Below are 19,459 nucleotides of genomic sequence, written 5' to 3'. Positions count from 1 at the left end.
GATAACCAATAGGCCTGCTACTTTCTTAACTCTTTCAAACTTTTGCTCAAATGTAATTTTCCCTCTAAGGTCAATATTTAAACATTGACACTCTGCAAGCTTTTTCCCACTTCTTATTACCTAATGTGAATTTATGTCAACCTACTCCAACCAATTTACTACATCCCATCTGGACACCCTTGCCTGTCCTTTCTTTAAATCCTGCCTGAAAGGGGAAGGGCTAGGGGGAGGAGCTAAGTTAAGGACTCAGACCAGAACTACCGGCTCCTTAGGCTCCGCCCACCTGTGTCCTCGGCTGCCGGCCGAAGAACACCAAAGACACTCCCCTCTTAGACGGCTCCGGAAACGCCTCTGTCAGCAGGTTCAGCACGTGGTCGTGACGTCAGCGCGCCCGCGCCAGCCGGCCTGACGCTCCAGACTTCCGCGGGATCCTGGTGGAGTCACGTCTGCTTCACACTAAAGTGTTGCTGTGATTATTATTATTATTATTATTTTTTGTCCAGACCTTCCTTCTGGGCCTGGTCCTGGACGCTAAGATGTACCACAACAGCAGCCAAAAGAGACATTGGACTTTCGCCAGTGAGGAGCAGCTGACGCGTCTGCGGGCCGACGCCAATCGCAAATTCAAATGCAAAGTGGTGGCAAACGGGAAGGTGAGGTCTCTGGCGGCCACCCGCTCAGCCCCGGCCTCAAAACTTTGAGCAGCTGCGGGAGCTCTTTGGGCTTCCAACACAACCTCTCACTCCCGCTTCCGCTTCCGCCTCCGCTGTGCGGAGTGTGTTTATCCAATAAGTAGGCGAGCATTGTGCCAGGCTCGGTGGGTACGGGGACTAGCAAAGCAGTCCCCACAGTGGAGAGGCAGGCTGACTACGTGTTGTAAAATGGCGAAGAACAGACCATAGACGCTGAGGCAGTGGAGGATAAGAGCCTTTTACTTGTCAGAGATGTCGGGGAAAGCTTTTCTCAGTAGTTGATGGGAAGAAGATGGGAAAAGAACATGCGCGACAAACAGCCGCATTAGTAGAGTGGAAAGTCAAAAGCTGCATGGCAGGTGCATGGAATGTTTGAGGACGTTTGGCTGAAACTGAGTACCTGTGCAGCAATAGCCTAAATAGGCAAGAAATTTTTAAGCCAAAGTAAGGACTTTGAAATTTATACAGAAACTATGGAGAACTTTTGAAAGATTTTAAATGAGAGGTTAATCATATCAGGTCCTCATTATAGAAAGAGCCCTCTGGCAACCTGGAGGTGAATGGATTTCTTGAGGGAGTAAGACAGAAAACCTTCAAACCATTTGACTGAAGATGGTTTGCAATGTGACCTCCTAGCCAACTCCCTGTACAGCCCTCAGCCTCCTTTTTAATCTCTCTTACAAGTCCCCCACCTATTCCATGCCTCCAAGCCTGTTGCTATTGAGCTCCTTTTACACTTAACTGATTTCATATTTTAGTACTTGTATTACTTTGTTAGGGATGGCTTTAAAAAAAATCTCCAAGAACTGGGAACTAAAATCATAGAAATTTACTGAGACATTTGCTGTTTTAAATCTCAATTCGTGTGACAGTGATTGACAAAGGATGCTGAAAACTTTCCATCCATGAAAAACATGTATCTTCTTTTGAATTTACAATTAATGACATTAAACCTGCAAGCATATACTGTATCATGATTGTTTATGTATTCATGAAGCAACATCCAGCTTACATGTGAAATGGTATAGTTTTAGTTCATCGGTATTTTTATAAAGATATTTTGTGCTATGCTTAGCAAATCTATAAAGAGAATGGTGGGTGGCATATTTTCCTTTGTTGCAGTTATAATGTGAACAGAAGACAGTTTTACAATTAATTCACTGAATTTATATTGTAATTTCTGCTCTAAAGGTGCTTCCAAATGATCCAGTCTTTCTTGAACCTCACGAAGAAATGACACTCTGCAAATACTATGAAAAAAGATTACTAGAATTCTGTTCAGTGTTTAAGCCTGCAATGCCACGGTCTGTTGTGGTAAGTTATTATAGTAATGAAGTATGATGTCCTTTACCTGGCTTATGAAATCTTACCTTTTCTAAATTTCTAAATTCCCTATTCCCTCTAATCTGAAAAAATTCATCTTAGGTTGTATTTGTTTAGTTTTTATCATATCTTTCAATAAAACCCTTAAATTATGAGTTTCTGTATCATATCTTGCAAAGTATTTCAAATCTTATACAATTTTGAGGTCTGGGTAAGCCATAACATCCTTATTTTATAGAGAAAGAAAAAGATACATTTTCTCTCCAGGTTCTCAACTAGTGAACAATAGAATTCGGAACAAAGATTAGTACTTTTCAATTCTATCACACTCAATATATGATTGGAATAATGCATTGGAATAATGCAATAGTTAGTAATCATGTCCCAGTTGAAACTCATGCCATAAATTTTTTAAAACCTTCATTAGTAGAAGCTGGGGATTTATCTTTGATTTAGAAATTGTCTTCTGGTTGTTTCGTAGATACAGTTCTGAGATCCCTGTTTGTTTTTGATGGGGAAGATAATGGTAAGGAGAAATAGGTAGCTTATATTAAAAAGCAGAATGATAAAGACAAAAGCCAGAGTGGAAGAGTGTGTAAAACATTTTTACTTTGCTTATTATCTCACGGGGTTTGTTGTGAAGCTCAAATACAAAAGTCAATATATATTAAGTGTTATTATGACCTAGTATAGAATCTCTCGTTAGGTGTCTTCATTTTTATAGTTGAAAAAAATTGAAGTATATTAAAATATAAGTTCAAAAATATTTATGTTATTTCTTAACTCACAGATCTTTATCTGAGATATTAAAGATTCACAAAGAATTTTAGAATATTAGTTTCTATCTTGAAATTTGGCTCTTTGCTGTTAAAGGAAGTATAAAATGAAGTAGTAGGTATAAGTGATTTTAGGATGAAGAAGCAATCCTTAAATTATGTAGAATTTGTCTTTATGCAACATGTTTATGACTGGTGAAGAATTTTTTATATAAAATGACAAAATTTTTTAAAAATATTTGAAATGAATATTCTTTTTTTCTGTCATAAAATAGATTAAATGGTTATTTCATTAGTTCTAGCCAAATAACATGTTTGTTAAAAATATAGACAGCTCTTCATTGAATTCAGCCCTATTCTTTATTAGCTATCTGAATAAATCACTTAACCTTTTTCCTGTAGACATAGTAATACTTCACCAAGTTGTTGTAAGGATTAAAATAGAATGATAGTTTTGTGCTTGCCACAGAGTGGGACACATTTAGTAAATAGTAGATGCTGCTTTTACAGTTCATTTCAGCAGCAGTGATCACAGTTATATCTCAGATCTCCTATGTCATATCTTATTGGATTAGTGGATTGAGAGCAGGTTTATTGTACCAACTATGATTTTCTGTTAGAACTTTTCCAACATTGGTTAGTTAATTTGTGACCATTTGTATTTTTCTGACTCTAGACATTTTTGAACTCCTTAATTCTAAAATAAATATGTATGTTTTAAAATCCAGTGACCATAAGGATTACTTAGAAGGCTTGCTGTCAGATGGCCAAAGGGTGGGAAAGAATCTTCTAACTATGAAATTTTCATAATACTTAATCACAATTTATTTTGATTAAAGGAAAATTAGCAGTTATTGATATTTGTCTGGAGAGCATTTTCAGAGAAACCTTTGCACAAATAAGTTCTTTTTCACAAAATTTATCATGTATCATGTGCCAATAGAGCCTGATAATATATATATATATATATTTTTTTTTAACCTTAGGGTACAGCTTGCATGTATTTCAAGCGTTTTTATCTAAATAACTCTGTAATGGAATATCACCCACGGATAATAATGTGAGTAAAAGTTTGTTATTTTCATTAAAGACCTTTATTTGTGTGTGAGGTGTGTGTATATGTAAGAGACAGGGGCATGGGGCAGAGGGGCTAGGGAATTTCTCACTAAGGCAATTTAGATTGGCATTCATGTTTCATATTCAGAATTTAAAATCCTTATTTACTTTTGTCTCCTATAATATAGATGGCATCTGAACTTGTCCAAATTCATATTATTTTTCTCAAACTATTTCCTTAATACTGCTTTTTTTTTTTTTTTTTTTTTTTTTTTAAGTGACACTTTTGTTCTTTCAGTTGCTAAGCTCAGAATCATTTGTGGTGATTCCTTGCTGTCCCCACCCATTCAGTCTACGGATCTTGTAACTTCATTTTAACTTTAGTTAAACAGAGGTCTGTTTTGTTTCTTCTTTGCTAAGCATGGTGCTCATTAATGAAGATAAAAATAGTATGAGACTCAAGACTTTAAAACCACATTGTTCCTACTTATTTTCTTTTTTTTTTCATTCCCATTCCCACCTGTCAAGCTCAGGTCTTTGATCCTTTGGAACTTCCAAAAGCTCTCTGAAGTAGCTTTCTTCTGGTTTTTGACTCTGAACTCATATAGTCACCACTTGAATTTTATAGGTTTGCCCATGAACTCATCATCCACTGCTCAGATGACTTCAGAAATTTCTACTGATGGCCTTCTGAAATGTTCTTTTATTTTTATTTTTTTAATACCTTTATTAATTTTTTTTATGTTGTGCTAAGGATTGAACCCAGAACCTCGAACGTGCTAGGCAAGCGCTCTACCTCTGAGCCACAACCCCAGCCCTGAAATGTTCTTTTAACTTAAATCTTTTTTCCAGAGTCATATGGTACATACATATATACTATTTTCTTTTTTAACTCCATAGTCATATGGTACATACATGTATACTGTTCTGTTTTTTAACTCTTTTACCTACATTTCATGATAAAAACTACTGTTCTTTCTCAATTATTTTGTATTTCCAGATTTGAGGTTGAACTATATGAAACTACCATTGAGTCAATGGCCGAATGCCATGGCAATATTAGATCAACCTGATTTTATAGTTTGTCTTATGAATGCTAATGGATAGAAGTTGAAGAGGAACTCCCCCTCCCCCCACTAATTTTCTGCAATATTTAATGTAATGACTTGTGAATATTAGGCAATTTTAGAAAGTACTTTTAGAACTAAAACATTTAGCTATTTCTCAAAAGTATATGCATGCACCTTCACTCTCCCTTGTTTTTTCTTGTAGGCTTACTTGTGCATTTTTGGCTTGCAAAGTAGATGAATTCAATGTGTCTAGTCCTCAGTTTGTTGGGAACCTTCGGGAGAGTCCTGTTGGACAGGAGAAGGCACTGGAACAGATTTTGGAATACGAGCTACTCCTTATACAACAGCTTAATTTTCATCTTATTGTTCACAATCCTTATAGACCATTTGAGGGCTTCCTCATTGATATAAAGGTAACTTATTATATGAAGTAAACTAGTGAGTATACTACTTCCTATTCTTTTAAAGAATCTAGAATTTTATAACCTTTAATCATCCTGAATTTCTCTCTTCTTGTGTGTCAGTGTAAATAATATGAGGAACTAAGTAACTCTTTCAGTAGTAGGTTTGTTTATACCAGCATCACCAGAAAGTAGTGCATCGTACTATGACTTTATAACAGCTGTGGAATGACTAAATGATAAGAGGTTTCAGCTCCATAATAATATTCTAGGACCATCATCATATATGTGGTTTATCACTGAAGGAATTGTTATGTAGCACATAACTGAATATGTAATTTGAATTAAACAGTTGCTCTTTGAAGTGGAAAAAGGATTGAGAAAATGTGGTAACTGGTAGAAACAGAAGAAATGTTTTTGTTTTGTGGAAGAGACTAATACATGTTTCACTACTAATCTAGGGAACTAATAGTGAGAGAAAGATTAAAGGAAAAATGGAAACTATATAGCTCAAGTTTCTCTTTTGGAGCAAGGAAGAAGGGGTTGGCCTGGGATGCAAGGAAGAATTAGCATTGGAAGGAATGATAGCCCTTCCTTTTAACAAAAGGAAAAGAAAGTATGGATGAGGATATTGTTAGGCCTGGGAATTTGGTAATGGCAGGAAATAGTGCCTTTCTTTGTTAAGAGCAAAAATAATTTTCTGAGAATGATCGAGTTTCTGAGAATTATCAAAGACATTGAGACAGATGGAAATGTTGACCATACTCACTGAAAAATTAGAAAAAAAATTTTCTATGAAAATATTATCTCTGCTCAGTAGTGTAAAGAAACTTAACATAGTCATTAAACGTGAATTTTTAGTAACATTATCAGACTTCTGGCTGTATGATTTTCTTGGTACTACCCAGAAATCTAGGCATAGTTGCAGAACAGAAGGTTGTTTGCAATCAAATACAGTTGACGTTAAGTAGAAATGTGTTGGCAATCTATTGGAGAAGGGAATTCAGGAAGGAAGTGAGGATTAGAGAACACTGGTAAGTGGGATCAATTACAGGGATGCGTGACCAGAGATTCTAAGCAGGGAGACTTGCTGTGAAGTATTAAGCCAGTGTACTGGGGAAAGAACATTAGTGCTCAGAGTAGAGTGTATCATCATATCAGGTCAGGCATTTGGGATAATGATAGGCCTGTGTGGACTACACAGTTAAAACTCTGGATATTTTGTTCCCAAGTCTAGGCAGATTTCATATTGTTTGAGGTCTTGATTATGAAGATCTGTTATTAACAAGAGGGTTTAGGATTTAGGGTTCATCTTAAAGGATATGAAGAATTATCAGGAAATATAAGGTCTTCCATATATCTCGGGCCTATTCTAAAAATAATTCCGTATGTTTTCGGAGAAGTCTAGTAGATTCAAGAATCATTAAAGTAAACTTTAGAAGAAATTTCCTATCAAAATATGGTGACATGATTCCTAAATGTGGCCTTTTATCTGAATCACCTGGATCACTTGGAAAGTCTACCTGGGAATATGCATTTCTTGGATCTACTTTAAATCTACTTGAATCTCTAGAATCTGAATCTCAGGTGGAAAAGGGTAAAGAGAAGGGATTAACATAAATTTAAAATAGCATCAAGTGCTACCGTGCTGGAAACTTTTGATGTTATCTTAAAGCATATATTTCTTACTGAGGTATTCAGAAAAGTTTGAAAATCACTGAGTTAAAGGATAATATCAGAGAAGACATATTGTTTGATATTCAGAATTTATTGGCTTAAATTTTATTCATTCTAATAGTGCATACAAAATAATCTCATATTAAAAGTTCATTTCTTGTTGTGGTATACGGAAAAGGAGTTCTTTAGCATTTATATTAAACACTTTCTAGTCAATATAAATATTTTTGAATTGTAAGTACTATATTAAACAGAAATGGTAACATTTGCAAACTTTATTTCTAGACCCGTTATCCCATGTTGGAGAATCCAGAGATTTTGAGGAAAACAGCTGATGACTTTCTTAATAGAATTGCATTGACTGATGCTTATCTTTTGTACACACCTTCGCAAATTGCCTTGACTGCCATATTATCTAGTGCCTCCAGGGCTGGGATTGCTATGGAAAGGTATTAATTTGTGTTTTACCTTAGGTCAGATTCAGTCACTTGATTTAATTCTTACTGGAGTTTAAGTTTTTAAGTAAGGTCCACTTGTGATTCTAGTTCTGTATATTCCTTGTAGCCTCTGAAAAAGTTGATGAGGGAAGAAATGAGATCAATTGCCTTTTAAAGAAGTCTAAGAATTAAGCAAAGTATTGTTGAATTAAGAAAATACGTTTATGACTAAAGTAAAACAGGTAATCTTGGAAAGATTGATATACTTATTAGTATATGGAGAATCTATAAGTTTACAAACTGGTAAACATCTTGAATATAGCAAGTGTATTTGCTTTATTTTAATCGTTACTGCTCTGCTATAAAGCATATGTGAAACATGGAATTCAGTAAAGGTTTGTGGAAAGAATAATACTTTAGATGATGTCCAAATAAATTATAATTGAACCATAAATAGTAATAGCTAACAAATAAATTACACACCGAGACCCAGGCTGTATGATAAGCACTTTATATGAATTAAAATCACTTGATTCTCTCAATGGTACTGTGTGTAAAGATTAATTAAATGTTATAGATTATGTCCATAAATGAATTTACCAGTACTCTGGTTATAATTTGTTTAATTGGAGAGGAGGAATAATGATGTAACAGACATATTTGCTATACTCCAGTTGCTTATCAAATTAGACTGTTTTTTTACTTTCTTTATTTTTTTTATTCATGATCTTTAAAATTCTTGTGGTTTTGTTCCTAGAAATAGCTGAGGAAGGAAGATAGAACGTTTTAAACTTTAACTGTTTTATATGTTTATGTATCTAGAATTTTGAAGTCCAAATGAGGTGGTAGCAAGCATGAAGAAATGTGATTCAGTTATTACCCCACTTAGTAGGAGTATTTATGTTTCCTTGCAGAATAAAGGATTTTGCCTCAGATATCTCTGAAGTATTTCGCATATTATAGTATATACCAGGTTACTTTTCTAAAACATGAATAATTCTAAATTTTAAAATACATCTGCATTCAAAATAAGGGATTGTGGGCTTATTTTTTTAATTTATGGTTTGCTTCTCTGCAAAGAAGAACTAAGCAACTGTATATAAGCATGTACATTTAATCATAAAATTATTTATACTCCATTTGTTTACTAAGCCATAACATTTATTAACTGCTTTCTAGGTCCTATTGTGAACTGTACTACATTTTAGGAGTGTGAAAATGAACAAGATATAAATCCTTGCCCTACTTAGGAAAGATAGCCATGTAAATCGTTGATATTTATGGAGTTTAGGTGTGGAACTTTCATTTTTTTCCCACAATTTAGATAGCCAAAAGTCATTTAATCTGTTGAAGCATCTTATTCAGTGTATATTGCAGGGGTTTTTTTGTGGTGAGATTTTAGTGATGTGGGAGTTATGTAGTGATATTTTTAGTTAAGTATTCTAAGGTCCAGATTACAGTTTTAGTTTAGTTATAATTCCAAATAGAAAAAAATGAAATTGTGGTACCCTGGTTCATTGCAGCTTAAATAGCTTTTATGACTTTCTCATGGACTGTAGACATTGAGCATTTTTGCCCTATTAGGGAAATACTTCCATTCATTATAAACTTTAAAAGTGATTTACAGGCAATCTTTTGGGATATGTCAGAATTGCCATTTACATTTATTGGTTAACAGGAAGGCTCTTGTGATATTGTTTACATTTGGGACAGTGCCTCAAATGACTACTCATAGAATGTTATTTTGGGGTTCTCTTTTCAGTGGATATAGAGCTTTATTTCACATTTACTGGTTTGACTTGTTAAGTATTCTTATTTGCCTGTGGATTTTTAACAGATCAAATATTAAAAGTCCAACTCAGGAATTGAGTTTAAAAACTTTCTTAGATTTAAAGACTCTGGCCAGCTCTCAAAACCAAGTGTATCACTCTTAAGCTTAAAAAATTGAAAGGAGGGGCTGGGGTTGTAGCTGAGTAGTACAGCTCTTGCCTAGCATGTATGAGGCACTGGCTTGGATTTTCAGCACCACATATAAGTAAATAAACTAAAGGTCCATTGACAACAACAAAAAATGAATAAAAAAAAGAAATTGAAAGGAGGAGGAATAAAAAGAAACAAAGATGGCAGAAAGAAGGCAAAAGGGAATGACTAGTTATTTTGAATCACTTATGACCAGAAATGCATTAATTGTCAAAAAAGTTATTGATTTCCATATCCAAAATTAGTTCCCATAATAGACAATGAAGATATAATATCAAATTTTCAAGATGGTGTTAAACCTTGTAATAAAGTTTAAATAATCTGAATAGCGATAGCAGTTCTTAAAGTGTTTATTTAACTATTTTTTCCCAAGGGAAAAACTTTTTTTGTACTTACGTTTCAAAGATTTACACTTTAAGAATCTGTTCACTTAGGCTTTTATTGAACTATAGACCAATTTTGGGTACATTAAACTTCAGACTAAGTAAAAACTTAAACATACAAATTGTATTTTCATACTATTATAGTGATTCTTAGAAAAACATATAATTAGGCTTTATATCACATTGATGGAAAAGTACTGACACCTTTGATTGGACTTGATACAAATAAGATGTAATAGATTTATAAAGCATGGGGTGATATTGTCATTGGTTTGAATGCCTTTTATTCCTTAGAAGTACAATTATAGGTAACCTGATCTTGATATTCAAAGAGAAAATCCTTACTAATGCCAAATTCTAGGTCTATTAGGTAACAAGCTTTATGACTTGGTGAAATAACAAGGTCATGATTTGTCCATCCCTATAATTAAGATTCCTTATCCATCAAATGAAGTTAGACTTACAGAAATTCTAAATCAGATACTATAAACATTATAAATATTGATTCTTATTGCTGTTTTCTTACTATTTTCCCTCTGAAAGATTATGCATTATAAAATTTGAATTAGTTAACTTTGAATAGTGAATATTTTTAAGCTCAAATGAGTTGTAATAAATCCTTAAGACTGTAATTGTTATAAATTATAATTTTATGGAGTTCAAAGGGTTATATAATATTTTAAAAATATATTAATTTTAAAATTGCTTTTGATAAAGAGATGAACCTAGAAGCAAACAATTTATAATGTCAAGTTTTCTAATATGCTATATGTTTTCAGTAGATTGAAACTGTTTTTTTTTCTTTGCCAGTTATTTATCAGAGAGTCTAATGCTGAGAGAAAATAGAACTTGCTTGTCACAGTTACTAGATGTAATGAAAAGTAAGTAAAACAGAATACTTTACAAATTGGTCTGTTACAAAGCTGTTTTCTGAATAAATATATGGTATTTACTTAAGATAGCAGATTTTTGTTTAGATTTACTTATATTGGATTTTTGTATTATAGAAGCATTAAAAATACATTGGTGCAGAACAGATAAAAGGTACATGGAAGGAATTAACTTAAGGATAATGTTTGAATTCAGTGAAGGAACTTAGAAGATCCTTCACCCTCAGCCTCTTGAGTGTTAGAATAACAGGCAGGGACCACCACAGCATATATAGGTCTTCAGACATATCAGGAAAAGAAAATCCGATTCAGAAGGGGATTTGTGAGCCAGTAAGATTCTTTTAAAGTACACACAATCATGTGATAGGCACTAAGAAAGATCAAAGGAAACTAACTTATGGATAATGTTTAAATTTAGCATGTCTATTTTGTATATATAAGTCAATTTTAACTAGCTAATATGTCACTTGTTGGTCATTTTGTTAGTTGATAATAACAAAGGCCATGGTTCTTAACTAGGGGTAATTTTTACAATTTCTGGAGATATTTTTGACTGTCACAATTTAGAGGGTAGTAATGGTTAACAGCATCTAATAGGTGGAGGTAAGACTGCTTCTGAACATCATGCAGTATACAGGAGACCTCCTGTAGAAAGCAAAAAAAATGGCTTCCCAACAGAGATCCAAGCCCTATTCCCTGGAACCTGTCAATGTTACTTTCTATGGCAAAAAAGAACAAAGTGAGATTGTGGGTATTTGTGGATAATTTAACAATCCTGAGATGGTAGCATTGATCTGGATCACTGAGGTGAGGACTAAATGCAGTTATAAAGTTTCTTATGGGAGAAAGGTAGAGAGAAATTTGATACACACAATGTTTAGACAGCAGAGAATTGGAAGATGCTGGTTTTGAAATTTATAGGAATGTGGCCACAAGCCAAAGAATGCTGGCAGCCACTAGAAGTTGGAACAGGCAAGAAATGGATTCCTCATTAGAATCTCTAGAGATAGTTACTCTGCCCATACCTTAATTTTGGCTGAGTGAACCTGATTTCACACTCCTGGGCTACAAAACTTTGAGAGAATACATTTTGGTTATTTAAAAATGCCACATTTATGGTAATTTTAATAGCAGCCTCAGGAAACTAGTCTAGCCCTTTACAGCAAAGAATAATCCAGCCCAATATGTCATTAGTGCTAGTGTTGAGAAACCCTGTTTTAAAGACCGAGTAGAATCTCTACATATCATTCTTATTCTTGCCTGTGACACACTGATTGCTCACGGCTACTAGACTACTCCTTAGGGTTAAAATTTCTTTTTTTCACAAAATTTTTGTGACTATTATTATAATTAAATTTGTAACTAAATGTTGACTAAACCAATAAAATATAAGATTTCAGATCTTGATTTGGGATGACAGTAAATATAAACATTCTTATGTTTACTTTAAAAGTTAGGATGCTTTGGGGCATATAGACTTCATTTCTTATTTCTCCAAAGTGATCTTGAGGGCTGAGGGCTTTCCTCTTTGAGAATGATGGATTTGATCATAAGCTGTAGGTCTTCACTTTTACCACCAGAGGGTTCACTTCCAAAGCTAATTGTTATTTGGCCAGATACCTGGAAGGGAGCCTTAAAGATAAACCACTGTACTCATTTAAAGCTTTGAATTTTATTATTAATTTCTCAGTACCTTTATTTTGTTCCATTTATTTATATAGGAAAAAATAATTCTCCATAAAATTCTGAGTTTGAACAACGTTAAATATTCATGAGTTTAACACAACAAGTATACTGAGTTCTAAGTATTAATTCAGTTGAAAACATTACTTTGTTTGCATTATGAAATAAATCAGTAATATAGTTATCCATTTGGAGCATGTGGCTGGCTAATAATAAGCCTAGATCTTTGTTTCCCTAACCTTGAAATTTATATTCTTTGATTTATTACACTTGAACAACAAGATCAGCTAGAAGATTTTTTAAAATTTTATTTTATTTTTTACAGTTATAAAGTTACTAATAGTTTTCTTTTAACCTAAAGGAAGATATGACATGGGTTTATTTATTCATTTATTTATTTGGTGGTAGCGTCACTGGGGATTGATTCCAGGAGCACTGTAACTCTGTGTCACTAAGCTACATCCTGATTCCATGCCCCCGGCCCCTACGCCTATATAAAGTATATATTTGTATATATATAAAATTTATTTTGATTAATTTATTTATTTTTTTAAATTTTGAGGAGGTTATTGCTAAATTCCCCAAGCTGGCTGGCCTTGAACTTAAAAGATCCTTCATCCTCAGCTTCTTGAGTGTTAGAATTACAGGCAGGGACCACCACACCCAACTTGTCATGTTTTTTACTATACTAAATGTTCCTTTTTTATTACATGTTATAAAGTAACAGTTTCTTTTGTAAACAAGAAGTATACTCCTCACCCACCATCTTTAAGATACAAAGTATGTTCCCTATGTTTGTGTAGGAATTTTTAAAAAGAAAAGCTAAAAACTTAAAGTGAACATGGTAATATTTGTAAAAACATTAAAATACATGTTTATCTTTATGTACCACATGGATGGGATAAAGAGCAGTCAGCTATAAATTACTGGAATTTAAGTGTGGTACTTCTTGGATTTTAATCCAGAATAACAAATCCTGTTAATCATGTCAAGTGTTTTTTTGTGATTTGCTATAACAAGACGGGAGATTATTATTCACTCCCTTTACCATGAGAAACCTTTTTATAATTCAGTGTAAATCATTTTTTATCTCCACACAGGCATGAGAAACTTAGTGAAAAAGTATGAACCACCCAGATCTGAAGAAGTTGCCATTCTAAAACAGAAGTTGGAGCGATGTCATTCTGCAGAGTTTGCACTTAATGTAATTACGTAAGTAGAAAGAATTATTCAGATATACTTATAGCTGTTATCTAATCCAACTAGTTTTAAGACTGTAATTTTATTGTAAAAATTTGTTCATGTGGGAAAAACTGACTTGTTGATCAGATTTTTTTTTTTTTTTAGCTGAGTACATTTCTAATAGGATTAAACATAATAATTGATTTGGCTTCCCTTGTACAGTTCTGATTCTGCTTTCACCAATGGCTTTGACTTTTAGGTCTTTTTCTATTCTGTTCCTCCTTGTAGGAAATCAGTGGGCAGGCTTTCTAGAGAACTCCTGAACCTTTTCCTGCCATTTGTTGTGAGGAGCAAGCATATGGTTTAATAGTTTCTTTCAGTAACAAATTATATTGAAGATAGAACCAATAGGAAAATGTGCTATTAGATCTTTTCCTGCAGCCACGGGAATATCCTTAATGTCTCTTAATTTGTAGGCTAATGTGGAATAACCATAAAATTTACACTGTTTTATATAAAGGATCCACTTAACCTTTAGATGATAGGAATGATGAAACTAAAATGTTCTACATCTTTGGTGGATTGCATTCTAATTAGAAATTTCTTCTACTTTATTAAGATTTATAGTGGGAGTTAGCTGTGGCATCTGAGAGTTAAGATATATTTGAAATATTTTGATTCCTATATTTGGTGAATATATGCTAATGGATATGTATGAAAATCCTGAATGACATTTTCAGAACATTCAGAACAGGTATTATGACTCAGAATTCCTTAACTGTACGGTTGTAGTAGGGGAATATCCAGAAATGTATGGAGTATACAAATTAAAGAACTATTTTTTTTCTTTTGGTACCAGGGATTGAACCCAGGGATGCTTAACTACCAAGCCACATCCCCAGCCCCCCAACCCTAGCCTTTTTTTAAGTTCCTGAGGCTGGTTATGAACTTGTGATCCTCCTGTCTTGTCCTCCCAAGCCATTGGGATTATAGGTGTGCGCCACTGTGCCCAACTAAGATACTATTTTATTATAATCATAGCTATAAATTGCATGGCTTAGCGTAGATCTTGAAATTGGTAAATTACACTCCTGGATTTCGGTAGTAACTATAGAAGTGTTAGAAGGTTATAAAGAAATAAAAACATTTCCTTTAATGAGTAAAAGTATTAGAGAACTCATTGGGTTTTCAGGTTGATTTTGAAATGGGCTTAAACCAGGAATTAGAAGATTGTGGCCTACCAGCTAGATCTAGCCTTCACTTGTTTATATTGGAACATAGCTATCCATTAGTTTACGTATTATTATAGCTGTATTCATGTCATAGCAGGAAAGTTGAGTGTTGTGACAAACTGATTATATGGCCTGCAAAGCCTAAAATATTTACTCTTTGGCCCTTTAAAGAAAGTTTTCAACCACTGCTTTATTTAGACTATTAAACTATTATTCTTGCTAAGCAACTCATTCAAAATTCCTGATTGCCAGAATTTTACATTTTACTCCCAAGTTATCATCTGCTTAAGACTCTTTGACAATTGAGATTGTACATGAGCACCTGAAGACTGCTTCTCAAATTGTAAATATTTTTCTAAAAAATTTAAGACATACTTTTGTAAAATATAATAAAAAATGATTTGCTAGAAAAATGAGACATACAAAAATATAAGTTTAAATTTTATTATGAACAGTCAAAATTGTTAAGTTGATATGAAAGTTTCTAAATACACGATTTCTGTACTACTTATCTCACTGCAAACTGGAAACAGTTCAAGAACCACACTATGAGTAGTACTACTTTAAGACAAAATATTTGTTCTTTGATCTTTAAAATTATTTTATTTTTTTTTTCATTACACAAGAACTATATTGTCAGTTAGTCAGTCAAGACGGGTAAAATCAAAGGTCCCCTTGACCAAAACCCAAATCTCAGGATCTCAGAAGTAACTTATCATTATTTGTTGCCAACTTTTATCAGGGTGTGTGTGTGTGTGTGTGTGTCTGAAATAAGTATGTCTGTTTTCCCTTTGTATGTTGTCAAACATATTGTACAACACTTATATTAATCTTTGCAAGTGTGGGTGAAAATAACCTTCACATTTGTATTTTAATTTGAACTTCCCTAGTTACAATGAGGCATTAATATTTCCATGTTTAACATTTATGTTTCTTCCATATTGGTTACTTATGACCTTTCTCACTTTTCTGGTGTTTTTATAATGCTTTATATAAGTTCTGTATGCTCATCTTTTTATATGTGATTCAACTATTTTATTGTTTGTTCTCACTTTTTCATATATGATTTCTTTTGCTTTATAATTGTATATCCGAATGTCTTTAGTATTTTTCTTTTTGTTCAGCTTGTAAAACCACTTGGAATTGCTTATGAATTTGGTAAATTTTTTCCAAATATTTTTCTCCCCGATTGCTTTTAAATATTTTGTTTTTCCCATTTAATCGAACTATTCTTTGACAGATTAAATTCCTATGTATATAGTCATTTCCTACCTTCTTTGATCATTGATGTATAATTATTAATAATATGCTTTTAATTACCTTAGTTTTTAGTTTCTTTTGATGATAACTAACATTATTCTTTTTCAGATTCTCTTCCCATAATCTTTCCTTTGTCAGTGGTAGAGTGACATGTTCCAAGAAAAAAAAAAAAAACTAATTAGAACTGCATTCAATTTAACCATTGATTTGAAAAGTAATGTCTTTCCATAATTCTTTCTCTTTCCACTTATCCAGGCCCTGTTCTTCAGTACATAAAATTTCAGATTACCCTTGTTAGTTTATTGCCAGTTTATATTTTTTAGTTTCTGTTGTCAATACCAGATTGTTTATTGATAATTGCCTAATTACAGAAAGAAGAGGAAAGGCTATGAAGATGATGATTATGTATCAAAGAAATCCAAACAAGAAGAGGTATGTTTACTACAAAATGAACTTTAACTCATACATTCCAGTATGACATATAGTTGAGATTTATTGTTCCGGATTATGATGGAGATTTAGGTTTTCCAAGTCTTCATTTTTTGCATACTTCTTTCTGTATACTGTCCATTACATAAGGGATTTTTCTTGCTTGCCTTAGCCTGTTCTGAAGCATGTAATAGTTATTTGATGAAGAATCCTTCCTATGTTCCTAGAAGGCAGCAGGGATACAAACACATGCTAAGTTTTTGCTTTGTTTCTTATTCTTCAAGAATTCTTCCCTTGTCTCTTTTCTTTAAAATTGGCAAGCCAGAGATAAAATGAAAAATCAGAGGCAAAAGGTCACAAGTATAAGCTTTACTCCTGATTAGAGAGCTCTGGTGAGATCATGCCAGTATTACTATTAAGATTATGATAAACTTTTCTGTTTTATCTTCTATAAGCATAGGAAAAAGAATATTTTCCTAAGGAGAGGAAAGGAGGTAAAAGGCACTGATTCTGTTTCAACATCTTATCCTTAACAGGTTTTCTTTTCTGTTTTTTCCTTCTTAGGAAGAATGGACTGATGACGACCTAGTAGATTCTCTCTAACCATTTGAAGTCAATATTGTCAGTGCTAGCTAAAGTAGCAGAAGTAGGAAGCGTATGTGGCACTTTATTAAAAAGTATAATGTGAAAATATCAAAATATATTAAACTTTTTTATTATTTTCCTTTTGTGAAGTTGCTTTGTATAAAAAATGTCTTTATAAAAGCCAAAATGGAAGGAATTAATTTGAACAATCATGCCCCCAACCACAACTAGTATCAAATTAAAACTGTAACGTGTTTATTGTTTTAAACAAAATGTGATAAGCAAACCTATCCTTTTTGAAAAAAGGTCTCGCTAAAATCCAAACTTAGTGGTCACCTTTAAAAGTGCTAAGGAGTGTGTTTTGCCATCTGGAAACTTTTGTAAATGCTAGCCTGATACACTTATATTTGTGCATAACTACTGAATTGCACAACATACTGCAACTATTACTTGGTAATGAAAAGCAGTCATCCTAGGTAGTGAATTTTTTTTTGTCCTTAATTAGTTATCAGAAAACATTTCCAAATATATTTTTTAAAAATCCAATATGCATTCTTGAGTAGCTGTCTAGATAAGAATTTACTTATCATCTACTATAGTACCTTATATGAATCCAGACAAATAGGTGTTACAGTTATTAGTAGTTTTGAAGAATATGGCATCAAATTATTTTGGTATTTATCAGGGCTGTCTCTTCTTTGCCATATGACTTTTTAAGTTACTAAACCTCTGTGTACCAATTTTCCAAGTTGAAAATAGGAAGATAATGTCCACTCCTTATAGGATTAAGCAGTGTCTGCATATGCTAATACTCAACTGCCCTGAATCTAATTCAATTGTATGAACACACACACTTCAGACTTGGCGCATCCCAGGCTGCACTCTCTATGAAGGTAGGTAGCAGTTTACTTTTGTCTTGGTATATGACAGCAGTATTTATTATGTGCGTATCCATCTCTAATAATTCTTTATATTTTAGGCTTGAGATTTTGGGTTTGTTTTTTGTTTTGTTTCTTTCTTATTCTGGAATGAATGGAATAAAATTGACAAAATGGGACTTGATAAAAACTAGAAGCCAAAGCTTATGGTTCTCCAATATAGTTCAGGTTAAATGGTATTATGCTAGACACAAAATAGAATTCCAAAGTGTTCACAATTTATCTCTTCCTTTTCTTTCAGATCAATAAACCTTGGCATCAGAGCAAGGTCCACATTTGTCTCTGAAAATTTCCTACCCAGCCCCATTAAAAAAAATTAAAGTTCGAGAGATTTTATAACATTGATTACCTAGTTACTACAGGGTCTACAAAGGTAAGTAACAAGTTTCCCATTCCAATTTAAGGGAGTCTCTTAAGTCTTTCAGGTTTCTGTTTTTAGTAAGTGGCAGAAAAGGGAGAAGCATTTCAGACTACAGAATGGCAGATAAATTTGTATGGCTATAGACTGAGGTATATCTATTGGGAGGGAATTACAATCCCTTGAACTAGAGTGCAGACCTTTTTTCCTGTTAAAACATATTATGAGATATCACTAGTCCTTATCTCTTAGTCTTCTATCCTGTAAACCTACAGAAAATAGACCAACTGTGGAACTCTAGCCAAAAAACAGAAGAAATGGAAAAGAGGAAAGAAGTGATAGGATAAAGAAATAACAAAGGAGAGAATGAAATGCATTGATATAAAAAGAAAAGGAGTACAGGATAATTGCCTTGATAATTGCTGAAAAATGATACTAAGTATCCATATTTTAAATCTTGGGACTGGGGGCATAGTTCAGTGGTAGAACACTGCCTACTTAGCATGCACAAAGCCTTAGGTTCTGTTCCTTGCACTGTAAAGAAAAATAAACCCTTGATTACAAATCATCATTTTCACTCATACATATCAGGTGTAGATTCAAGTGTTGCTCTTGAAATCTAGGCCTTTAGAAAACTTTTCGTTACTGTGTGAACTTGTGGTCTTCATACCTTGCTTGGATCCTGTCTCACTCAAAACTGTTTACTAACAATAGTTCATATGTCTTATCTCCCCTGTCCAGTAATGGGAAGAAAGGAGATTTTGCTAAAAAAAAATACATATGGAATGAATAAATGGAACCCTTTTCAAAAGAGACCATTAGCAAAAATACTGACTGAAGTTTCATCTTCTCCCTGGGCCTTGCTCTGGTGCTAAAGTTTGAACTGCCCCTAAAGGAAGAAGAAAATAATGAAATTAAATGCTTAGCTATATTTAGATATAATTAATCAATTAAGCAAGATATCCCTTGGTTTTATTTTAACTTAACCCTTGTGAATATTTCACAGAAATACACAAATAAGTAAATAAAACTATACAGTCAAACTAAATATCCAGCAGATGCAACAAGTAGTCAGATCAAAGATGGATTAGTTGTTTAGTGGCTGAT

General features: G+C 33.2%; 2 protein-coding genes across 2 annotated transcripts in view; one reads left to right on the top strand and one right to left on the bottom strand.

The window, feature by feature from the left end:
- The first annotated feature begins 395 nt into the window (after nucleotides 1-395).
- Ccnh (cyclin H) lies at nucleotides 396-17,346 on the top strand. The gene is made up of 9 exons (XM_026409028.2): nucleotides 396-653; nucleotides 1,884-2,006; nucleotides 3,778-3,851; nucleotides 5,120-5,330; nucleotides 7,281-7,444; nucleotides 10,606-10,676; nucleotides 13,469-13,580; nucleotides 16,414-16,474; nucleotides 17,036-17,346. Exons 1-9 carry the CDS (start codon nucleotides 537-539, stop codon nucleotides 17,072-17,074), a joined length of 972 nt encoding a protein of 323 aa, XP_026264813.1. The 5' UTR covers nucleotides 396-536; the 3' UTR covers nucleotides 17,075-17,346.
- Nucleotides 17,347-17,440: 94 nt separating this feature from the next.
- Nucleotides 17,441-19,459, bottom strand: part of Rasa1 (RAS p21 protein activator 1) — a 102,486-nt gene continuing 100,467 nt past the window's right edge. Inside the window, exon 26 of the mRNA XM_026409027.2 lies at nucleotides 17,441-19,241. The gene's annotated coding sequence lies outside the window, so the exon portion shown is untranslated. The remainder of the gene's footprint in view (nucleotides 19,242-19,459) is intronic.

The sequence above is a fragment of the Urocitellus parryii genome, chromosome 1 (genome assembly GCF_045843805.1).
Source record: "Urocitellus parryii isolate mUroPar1 chromosome 1, mUroPar1.hap1, whole genome shotgun sequence".
Taxonomy (NCBI): Eukaryota; Metazoa; Chordata; class Mammalia; order Rodentia; family Sciuridae; genus Urocitellus; species Urocitellus parryii.
Note: the sequence above shows the minus strand (reverse complement) of the source record. Positions and strands in the feature narration are given on the sequence as shown.